The 12,500-nt window shown below is 36.3% G+C and overlaps 1 protein-coding gene across 1 annotated transcript in view; it reads right to left on the bottom strand.

Annotated features, from left to right (window-relative positions):
* Positions 1-12,500, bottom strand: part of epha6 (eph receptor A6) — a 391,998-nt gene that overhangs the window by 177,132 nt on the left and 202,366 nt on the right. The window contains 2 exon segments of the mRNA XM_062067464.1: positions 3,491-3,505; positions 3,508-3,645. Coding sequence (XP_061923448.1) covers positions 3,491-3,505; positions 3,508-3,645 — 153 coding nt within the window.

Raw genomic sequence — 12,500 nt, 5'->3', positions numbered from 1 at the left:
ACTTTTCCCGAAATCCCCGAAATTCCGTAATACCATTTCTCAATTCAACATGTTACTACTTCAACATTTCTCCACCGATTTGAAAAATTCCAACTTCAACCATTTCAACTCATTCAGGTCATTTAACACATTCCACTCATCCTGGATATTAAACTATCATTTTTCCAATTTCCAAGTTCCCAAAAATTTCAGGAATTCCTAAAAATCCAGTTTTTTCAAACCGTTTTTTCTGTCGACTACTCCGTCTACATTTTTCAACCCACTTCAACCGGACATTCCTCTTAATCAGGACAAAGTTGTTTTTTGAACTGGAAAAATTCCCAGTTTTCCCGAAATTCCAGAAATTCCGTAACACCATTTCTCAATTCAACATGTTACTACTTCAACATTTCTCGACCGATTTGAAAAATTCCAACTTCAACCATTTCAACTCATTCAGGTCATTTAGTACATTCCACTCATCCTGGATATTAAACTATAATTTTTCCAATTTCCAAGTTCCCAAAAATTCCAGGAATTCCCCAAAATCCCGTTTTTTCAAACCGTTTTTTCTGTCGACTACTCCGTCCAGATTTTTCAACCCACTTCAACCGGACATTCCTCTTAATCAGGACAAAAAACAAAGTTGTTTTTTGATCTGGAAAAATTCCCAGTTTTCCCAAAATTCCAGGAATTCCGTAACACCCTTTCTCGATTCAACATGTTACTACGTCAACATTTCTCCACCGATTTGAAAAATTCCAACGCCAACCATTTCAACTCATTCAGATTTCCCAGAATTCCAGGTTTTCCAGGACATTTTTCCCATTCAAAATGAATTGGCCATTTTTCAAAAGTCCACAAGTTCTAAAATTTTTCAACCAATTCAAACACATTCCAACATTCTGGATATTCAAGCCATCATTTTTCCAAGTTCCCAAAAATTCCAGGAATTCCCAAAAATCCATTTTTTTCAAACCGTTTTTTCTGTCGAGTACTCCGTCCACATTTTTCAACCCACTTCAACCGGACATTCCTCTTAATTTTTGAACTGGAAAAATTCCTACTTTTCCCGAAATCCCTGAAATTCCGTAATACCATTTCTCAATTCAACATGTTACTACTTCAACATTTCTCCACCGATTTGAAAAATTCCAACTTCAACCATTTCAACTCATTCAGGTCATTTAGCACATTCCTCTCATCCTGGATATTAAACTATCATTTTTCCAATTTCCAAGTTCCCAAAAATTCCAGGAATTCCCCAAAATCCAGTTTTTTCAAACCGTTTTTTCTGTCGACTACTCCGTCTACATTTTTCAACCCACTTCAACCGGACATTCCTTTTAATCAGGACAAAAAACAAAGTTGTTTTTTGAACTGGAAAAATTCCCATTTTTCCCAAAATTCCAGGAATTCCGCAATACCCTTTCTCGATTCAACATGTTACTACGTCAACATTTCTCGACTGATTTGAAAAATTCCAACGCCAACCATTTCAACTAATTCAGATTTCCCAGAATTCCAGGTTTTCCAGGACATTTTTCCCATTCAAAACGAATTGGCCATTTTTCAAAAGTCCACAAGTTCTAACATTTTTCAACCAATTCAAACACATTCCAACATTCTGGATATTCAAGCCATCATTTTTCCAAGTTCCCAAAAATTCCAGCAATTCCCCAAAGTCAATTTTTTTCAAACCGTTTTTTCTGTTGACTACTCCGTCCACATTTTTCAACCTACTTCAACCGGACTTTCCTCTCAATTTTTGAACTGGAAAATTCCTACTTTTCCCGAAATCCCCGAAATTCCGTAATACCATTTCTCAATTCAACATGTTGCTACTTCAACATTTCTCGACCGATTTGAAAAATTCCAACTTCAACCATATTTAACACGTTCCACTCATCCTGGATATTAAACTATAATTTTTCCAATTTCCAAGTTCCCAAAAATTCCAGGAATTCCCCAAAATCCCGTTTTTTCAAACCGTTTTTTCTGTCGACTACTCCGTCCACATTTTTCAACCCACTTCAACCGGACATTCCTCTTAATCAGGACAAAAAACAAAGTTGTTTTTTGAACTGGAAAAATTCCCAGTTTTCCCAAAATTCCAGGAATTCCGTAATACCATTTCTCAATTCAACATGTTACTACTTCAACATTTCTCCACCGATTTGAACAATTCCAACGCCAACCATTTCAACTCATTCAGATTTCCCAGAATTCCAGATTTTCCAGGACATTTTTCCCATTCAAAATGAATTGGCCATTTTTCAAAAGTCCACAAGTTCTAAAATTTTTCAACCAATTCAAACACATTCCAACATTCTGGATATTCAAACCATCATTTTTCCAAGTTCCCAAAAATTCCAGGAATTCCCAAAAATCTTTTTTTTTCCAAACCGTTTTTTTGTCGACTACTCCGTCTACATTTTTCAACCCACTTTAACCGGACATTCCTCTTAATTTTTGAACTGGAAAAATTCCTACTTTTCCCGAAATCCCCGAAATTCCGTAACACCATTTCTCAATTCAACATGTTACTACTTCAACATTTCTCCACCGATTTGAAAAATTCCAACGCCAACCATTTCAACTCATTCAGGTCATTTAACACATTCCACTCATCCTGGATATTAAACTATAATTTTTCCAATTTCCAAGTCCCAAAAATTTCAGGAATTCCCAAAAATCCAGTTTTTCAAAACGTTTTTTCTGTCGACTACTCCGTCCACATTTTTCAACCCACTTCAACCGGACATTCCTCTTAATCAGGACGAAGTTGTTTTTTGAACTGGAAAACCATCATTTTTCCAAGTTCCCAAAAATTCCAGGAATTCCCAAAATTAAAATTTTTTCAAATCGTTTTTTCTGTCGTCTACTCCGTCCACATTTTTCAACCCACTTCAACCGGACATTCCTTTTAATCAGGACAAAAAACAAAGTTGTTTTTTTAACTGGAAAAATTCCCATTTTTCCCAAAATTCCAGGAATTCCGTAATACCCTTTCTCGATTCAACATGTTACTACGTCAACATTTCTCGACTGATTTGAAAAATTCCACCGCCAACAATTTCACCTGGTTCAGAACATTCATGTTTTTTCATAAAAATTGATGAATTGAGTAACGTGGACCCCGACTCAAACAAGTTGAAAAACGTATTCGGGTGTTACAATTTAGTGGTCAATTGTATGGAATATGCAATCTACTAATAAAAGTTTCAATCAACCAATCAATCAATGGTAAAAACAGCCCAGAGGTTGGGTCTTGGGCGCAGTTGGGTGTTCCAACAGGACAATGACCCCAAACACACCTCAAAAGTGGTAAAGGAATGGCTAAATCAGGCTAGAATGAAGGTTTTAGAATGGCCTTGCCAAAGTCCTGACTTAAACGTGTGGACAATGCTCAAGAAACAAGTCCTGTCGCTCCCCCCCGTCACCACGGAACGTCTACTTTGATATCATCCACCTGCTTGTGTTCATACCCCTCCCAGGTGCGTCTACTCACGCGTGCACGCCATAGTGGAGGATCCTTGGCGGCCCTGAAGAAGCCCAGCTCACAGCGGCAGATGGCGGCACCTTCCCCGTAGCTGTGACTGTGGGGCGGGCACTTGGAACACTTGATGTTGCCTGCAAACGCCTTGAAGAAGCCTGGCTGGCACGCTGGGGAGAGACGGAGAGGAAGTCAAAATGGCGGTCAGGTGACGGTTTCAATCTAACAACCCGACTCAAACATGCCTCAATAATCCCCCCCCAAAAAACGGAGCAATTTATGCAAACTATATCAGTGACCTCTTGTGGAGGGAAAGTGCGATCAGCACGCCTGCAGGAGCAAAAGTCCCCGCCGCTGTCCATGGAACTGAGGACGAGCACCAGGACAGGGGCTGGGCATGTGTTGACGGCGAGACACAGCTGACTAGATTATTAGTGTTAATCTAATCATCTGTTGTCTTTAACAGTAAGCAGCCGGGGGTGACGACAACATCACGACATGCCGAAAAACATTTGGAAAAATCTGGTTAAAAACATAAAAACTTTGTTAAAACCTGCACGCTTGACTCCTACAGTGGAGCTGCTAGGAAGCGACTTCCACACCTCTATTGTGGCGTCATGAAATATTCATACTTGAACAATTAAACATGTGATAATGTGCCTTTTAATGTACTTTATACATAAAAAATGTTCATTGTAAATTACTGGCTGATAATTTTCAAACTAGGGTACTAGGTACACTTAACTGTTAACTGTTAGCATGAAAACGATAGCATGCCAGCATCTTCTGCTCTATTCTATTCTCTTCTAAATAACTTGGTATGTAACACGAGCTAACTGTTAGCATGCTAACGTTAGCTTGCTAGCGTGCTAACATCAGCATGCTAACTTTTTGAGCTACTTTTGCCACCGTTTACCCCAGAGTCATATAACTCGGTATGTCATCGACGTCCCACTGGGGTGAGTTTTTCCTTGCCCGTATGTGGGCTCTGTACCGAGGATGTCGTTGTGGCTTGTGCAGCCCTTTGAGACACTTGTGATTTAGGGCTATATAAATAAACATTGATTGATTGATTGATGTGACACTTGTTAACTGTTAGCATGAAAATGATAGCATGCCAGCTTCTTCTATTCTATTCTATTCTATTCTCTTTTATATAACTTGGTATGTAACACGAGCTAACTGTTAGCATGCTAACGTTAGCTTGCTAGCGTGCTAACATCAGCATGCTAACTTTTTGAGCTACTTTTGCCACCGTTTACCCCAGAGTCATATAACTTGGTATGTCATCGACGTCCCACTGGGGTGAGTTTTTCCTTGCCCGTATGTGGGCTCTGTACCGAGGATGTCGTTGTGGCTCGTGCAGCCCTTTGAGACACTTGTGATTTAGGGCTATATAAATAAACATTGGTTGATTGATTGATTGATGTGACACTTGTTAACTGTTAGCATGAAAATGATAGCATGCCAGCAAGATTAATACGTGACGAATCGGCCAAGGAGCCCCCACATATGTTATACCGTCGGAAAGGTCTCGATTGCACCGACGGGGGTACTTTAAGTTGGGAACATTTTGTGTTACCATGGCGACGCTATTCAATAATAATAAAAAAAATGGGCCAATTTAATGGGTAAATTTATTTAGCTAATTTTACACTTTTTTCTCTAATTCCCCAGCCGTATAGTCATATAACTTGGTATGTAACACGAGCTAACTGTTAGCATGCTAAAGTTAGCTTGCTAACATCAGCACGCTAACTTTTTGAGCTACTTTTGCAACCGTTTAGCCCAGAGTCATATAACTTGGTATGTGACACTTGTTAACTGTTAGCATGGAAACGATAGCATGCCAGCAAGATAACTTAAGCTTGCTAACTTTTTCATCTAATTTTACACTTTTTTTTTTTTTTTCCATTTCTGCAGCCATACACCTTACAGCCATGTAATATGTGACAAATGGAAATATGTGACAAATGGAAAGGTCTCGATTGCACCGACGGGGGTACTTTAAGTTGGGAACATTTTGTGTTACCATGGCGATGCTATTCAATAATAATTAAAAAAATGGGCCAATTTAATGGGTACTTTTTTTTAGCAAATTTTACACTTTTTTCTCTAATTCCCCAGCCTTATAGTCATATAACTTGGTATGTAACACGAGCTAACTGTTAGCATGCTAAAGTTAGCTTGCTAACATCAGCACGCTAACTTTTTGAGCTACTTTTGCAACCGTTTACCCCAGAGTCATATAACTTGGTATGTGACACTTGTTAACTGTTAGCATGAAAATGATAGCATGCCAGCAAGATAACTTAAGCTTGCTAATTTTTTCATTTAATTTTACACTTTTTTTTTTTTTTTTCCATTTCTGCAGCCATACACCTCACAGCCATTTTACTTAATATGTGACACATGCTAAATGTTAGCATGGCATTGTTAGCACACGTGCTAAGTGTTAGCATTTTAATGTGCGCATGCTAATGTTGATAATTAATAATGAAATCCAGAGGCAAATTCATACATTATTCACTGTTACAAGCGGCGAGTTACCCGCATTTTTTCTCTTACAATTAATACCCGACGAACCGGCCAAGGAGCCCCCACATATGTTATACCGTCGGAAAGGTCTCGTCTGCACCGACGGGGGTACTTTAAGTTGGGAACATTTTGTGTTACCATGGCGACGCTATTCACGAATAAAAAAAAAAAAGGGCCACTTTAATGGGTACATTTTTTTAGCTAATTTTACACTTTTTTCTCTAATTCCCCAGCCTTATAGTCATATAACTTGGTATGTAACACGAGCTAACTGTTAGCATGCTAAAGTTAGCTTGCTAACATCAGCACGCTAACTTTTTGAGCTACTTTTGCAACCGTTTACCCCAGAGTCATATAACTTGGTATGTGACACTTGTTAACTGTTAGCATGAAAACGATAGCATGCCAGCAAGATAACTTAAGCTTGCTAACTTTTTCATCTAATTTGACTCTTTTTTTTTTTTTCCATTTCTGCAGCCATACACCTTACAGCCATATTACTTAATATGCGACACATGCTAAATGTTAGCATGCCATTGTTAGCACACGTGCTAAGTGTTACCCATTTAATGTGCGCATGCTAATGTTGATAATTAATAATAAAATCCAGAGGCAAATTCATACATTATTCACTGTTACAAGCGGCGAGTTACCCGCATTTTTTCTCTTACGATTAATACGTGACGAACCGGCCAAGGAGCCCCCACATATGTTATACCGTCGGAAAGGTCTCGTCTGCACCGACGGGGGTACTTTAAGTTGGGAATATTTTGTGCTACCATGGCGACACTATTTACGAATAATAAAAAAAAAAGGGCCAATTTAATGGGTACATTTTTTTAGCTAATTTTACACTTTTTTCTCTAATTCCCAGCCTTATAGTCATATAACTTGGTATGTAACACGAGCTAACTGTTAGCATGCTAAAGTTAGCTTGCTAACATCAGCATGCTAACTGTTTGAGCTACTTTTGCAACCGTTTACCCCAGAGTCATATAACTTGGTATGTGACACTTGTTAACTGTTAGCATGAAAACGATAGCATGCCAGCAAGATAACTTAAGCTTGCTAACTTTTTCATCTACTTTTACACTTTTGTTTTTTTCCATTTCTGCAGCCATACACCTTACAGCCATATTACCTAATATGCAACACATGCTAAATGTTAGCATGGTATTGTTAGCACACATGCTAAGTGTTAGCATTTTAATGTGCACATGCTAATGTTGATAATTAATAATGAAATCCATAATTCATACATTATTCACTGTTACAAGCGGCGAGTTCCCCGCATTTTTTCTCTTACGATTAATACGTGACGAACCGGCCAAGGAGCCCCCACATATGTTATACCGTCGGAAAGGTCTCGTCTGCACCGACGGGGGTACTTTAAGTTGGGAACATTTTGTGCTAACGTGTGTGACGCTATTCACGAATAAAAAAAAAAAGGGTCAATTTAATGGGTACATTTTTTTAGCTAATTTTACACTTTTTTCTCTAATTCCCCAGCCTTATAGTCATATAACTTGGTATGTAACACGAGCTAACTGTTAGCATGCTAATGTTAGCATGCTAACATCAGCATGCTAACTTTTTGAGCTACTTTTGCAACCGTTTAGCCCAGAGTCATATAACTTGGTATGTGACACTTGTTAACTGTTAGCATGAAAACGATAGCATGCCAGCAAAATAACTTAAGCTTGCTAACTTTTTCATCTACTTTTACACTTTTGTTTTTTTCCATTTCTGCAGCCATACACCTTACAGCCATATTACCTAATATGCAACACATGCTAAATGTTAGCATGGTATTGTTAGCACACATGCTAAGTGTTAGCATTTTAATGTGCACATGCTAATGTTGATAATTAATAATGAAATCCATAATTCATACATTATTCACTGTTACAAGCGGCGAGTTCCCCGCATTTTTTCTCTTACGATTAATACGTGACGAACCGGCCAAGGAGCCCCCACATATGTTATACCGTCGGAAAGGTCTCGTCTGCACCGACGGGGGTACTTTAAGTTGGGAACATTTTGTGCTAACGTGTGTGACGCTATTCACGAATAAAAAAAAAAAGGGTCAATTTAATGGGTACATTTTTTTAGCTAATTTTACACTTTTTTCTCTAATTCCCCAGCCTTATAGTCATATAACTTGGTATGTAACACGAGCTAACTGTTAGCATGCTAATGTTAGCATGCTAACATCAGCATGCTAACTTTTTGAGCTACTTTTGCAACCGTTTAGCCCAGAGTCATATAACTTGGTATGTGACACTTGTTAACTGTTAGCATGAAAACGATAGCATGCCAGCAAAATAACTTAAGCTTGCTAACTTTTTCATCTAATTTTACACTTTTTTTTTTCCCCATTTCTGCAGCCATACACCTCACAGCCATATTACCTGATATGTGACACAGGCTAAATGTTAGCATGGCATTGTTAGCACACGTGCTAAGTGTTAGCATTTTAATGTGCGCATGCTAATGTTAATAATTAATAATGAAATTCATAATTCATACATTATTCACTGTTACAAGCGGCGAGTTCCCCGCATTTTTTCTCTTACGATTAATACGTGACGAACCGGCCAAGGAGCCCCCACATATGTTATACCGTCGGAAAGGTCTCGTCTGCACCGACGGGTGTACTTTAAGTTGGGAACATTTTGTGTTACCATGGCGACGCTATTCACGAATAAAAAAAAAAATGGGCCACTTTAATGGGTACATTTTTTTAGCTAATTTTACACTTTTTTCTCTAATTCCCCAGCCTTATAGTCACATAACTTGGTATGTAACACAAGCTAACTGTTAGCATGCTAAAGTTATCATGCTAACATCAGCACGCTAACTTTTTGAGCTACTTTTGCAACCGTTTACCCCAGAGTCATATAACTTGGTATGTGACACTTGTTAACTGTTAGCATGAAAACGATAGCATCCCAGCAAGATAACTTAAGCTTGCTAACTTTTTCATCTAATTTTACATTTTTTTTTTTTTTTCCATTTCTGCAGCCATACACCTTACAGCCATATAATATGTGACAAATGCTAAATGTTAGCATGGTATTGTTAGCACGCGTGCTAAGTGTTAGCATTTTAATGTGCGCATGCTAATGTTAATAATTAATAATGAAGTCCATAATTCATACATTATTCACTGTTACAAGCGGCGAGTTCCCCACATTTTTTCTCTTACGATTAATACGTGACGAACCGGCCAAGGAGCCCCCACATATGTTATACCGTCAGAAAGGTCTCGATTGCACCGACGGGGGTATTTTAAGTTGGGAACATTTTGTGTTACCATGGCGACGCTATTCAATAATAATAAAAAAAATGGGCCAATTTAATGGGTACATTTTTTTTTTTAGCTAATTTTACACTTTTTTCTCTAATTCCCCAGCCTTATAGTCATATAACTTGGTTTGTAACACAAGCTAAATGTTAGCATGCTAAAGTTAGCATGCTAACAACAGCACGCTAACTTTTTGAGCTACTTTTGCAACCGTTTACCCCAGAGTCATATAACTTGGTATGTGACACTTGTTAACTGTTAGCATGAAAACGATAGCATGCCAGCAAGATAACTTAAGCTTGCTAACTTTTTCATCTAATTTTACACTTTTTTTTTTTTCCATTTCTGCAGCCATACACCTTACAGCCATATAATATGTGACAAATGCTAAATGTTAGCATGGTATTGTTAGCACGCGTGCTAAGTGTTAGCATTTTAATGTGCGCATGCTAATGTTAATAATTAATAATGAAGTCCATAATTCATACATTATTCACTGTTACAAGCGGCGAGTTCCCCACATTTTTTCTCTTACGATTAATACGTGACGAATCGGCCAAGGAGCCCCCACATATGTTATACCGTCGGAAAGGTCTCAATTGCACCGACGGGGGTACTTTAAGTTGGGAACATTTTGTGTTACCATGGCGACGCTATTCAATAATAATAAAAAAAATGGGCCAATTTAATGGGTACATTTTTTTTTTAGCTAATTTTACACTTTTTTCTCTAATTCCCCAGCCTTATAGTCATATAACTTGGTATGTAAAACGAGCTAACTGTCAGCATGCTAACGTTAGCATGCTAACATTAGCTTGCTAGCGTGCTAACATCAGCATGCTAACTTTTTGAGCTACTTTTGCAACCGTTTACCCCAGAGTCATATAACTTGGTATGTGACACTTGTTAACTGTTAGCATGAAAACGATAGCATGCCAGCAAGATAACTTAAGCTTGCTAACTTTTTCATCTAATTTTACACTTTTTTTTTTTCCATTTCTGCAGCCATACACCTTACAGCCATATTACCTAATATGTGACACAGGCTAAATGTTAGCATGGCATTGTTAGCACACATGCTAAGTGTTAGCATTTTAATGTGCGCATGCTAATGTTGATAATTAATAATGAAATCCAGAGGCAAATTCATACATTATTCACTGTTACAAGCGGCGAGTTCCCCGCATTTTTTCTCTTACGATTAATACGTGACGAACCGGCCAAGGAGCCCCCACATATGTTATACCGTCAGAAAGGTCTCATTTGCACTGATGGGGGTACTTTAATTTGGGAACATTTTGTGCTACCGTGTGCGACGCTATTCACGAATTAAAAAAAAAAAAGGGCCAATTTAATTAACTTTAATTAAATTAGATAATGAATTAATAATGAAATCCAGAATTCATACATTATTCACTGTTACAAGCGGCCCTCTGAAGATGCCATGTGGCCCTCAATGAGCACCAGTTTGACGTCCCTGGTTTAGTCCTACTACATATATCACCGAGAACTTGCTCTGGTTTCGGCCTGGAACATAAACTAGACCCTGAAACCAGTCAGTGTTGTGATGCACCTCGGTTTCAGCAAACGGTGAACGTTCGTCCCATTATTTATTCTTTAGTGGCCCACCAGCTAATTGATTTTTGGAGCAAGAATCCACTACAGCAATCTAGGATTCCTCCCTCAGCATTTTAACGAGGTGCAGAAACATTGTGGTCATGAAATAGAAAAATGGAGCTACAGGTGCTGTCTTTCTGCAGAGAGGAAGACTAAAATGGAGAGCTCGTCATCGGTGACCTCTTATTGTTAGTGTTGATGCAATAGAAATCTGAAAAGTCGTCATGAAAAGATTTAATATGAGGTTTTATTGGCAGTGGTTTGATAAAAAAATGTAATGTTTTACATTACATTTTGTGACATTAGGATAAGTTTTGCTTGGACATTGCTTGTGGCGTCCCCCAGGGGTCAGTACTGGGACCACTGGTGTGTTTTTCCACTTTAATTTAGAGTGTGAGTCTAAATCCAGACCTCCATGGTTTAATACATCTGATTTTCATTGGTCATTTTTGTGTGATTTTGTGGTCAGCACATTCAACTATGTGAAAAACAAAATGTTTAATAAGAATATTTCATTCATTCAGATAGAGGATGTGTTATTTTGGTGTTCCCTTTATTTGAGCAGTATATATATATATATATATATATATATATATATATATATATATATATATATATATATATATATATATATATATATATATATATATATATATAATGTAATTATATATATTATATGTATTATATATATGTATATATAAATATTACTGTTCCTTTTTTGAGCAGTTTATACATATATACATATACATACATATACACATATATTATACACACATATACATACATACATACACATATATAAATACATACATATGCATATATATATATATATATATATATATATATATATATATATATATATATATATATATATATATATATATATATATATATATATGACTGTAAAGAAAATGTTATCCGACATGTACCATACATATTATGTTTTATTATATATGATGTATTTATGTATGCATATATATATATATATATATATATATATATATATATATATATATATATATATATATATATATATATATATATATATATATATATATATATATATATATGCATACATAAATACATCATATATAATAAAACATAATATGTATGGTACATGTCGGATAACATTTTCTTTACAGTCATAATGTCTATATGGAAACATTATACATTATACCAATATTTGGTACCTCTACTAAAATTATTTCGATTATTTTCTGTACTTTTCTGAATAAAGGGGACCACAAAAAATTGCATTATTGGCTTTATTTTAACAAAAAATGGCGGCAGACCGGTACTTTTTAGAGCCGGTATAGTACTGAATATGATTAATTAGTATATATAAATATATATATATATATATATATATATATATATATATATATATATATATATATATATATATATATATATATATATATATATATATATATATATGAATGAATGACATATTTTTATTGTCATATATATATATATATATATATATATATATATATATATATATATATATATTATTGAAATTAGTCCTATTTACAAATATATTTTATTCCAGTAATTCGAAAA

This window comes from Entelurus aequoreus, linkage group LG13 (genome assembly GCF_033978785.1).
Source record: "Entelurus aequoreus isolate RoL-2023_Sb linkage group LG13, RoL_Eaeq_v1.1, whole genome shotgun sequence".
Lineage (NCBI taxonomy): Eukaryota > Metazoa > Chordata > Actinopteri > Syngnathiformes > Syngnathidae > Entelurus > Entelurus aequoreus.
Note: the sequence above shows the minus strand (reverse complement) of the source record. Positions and strands in the feature narration are given on the sequence as shown.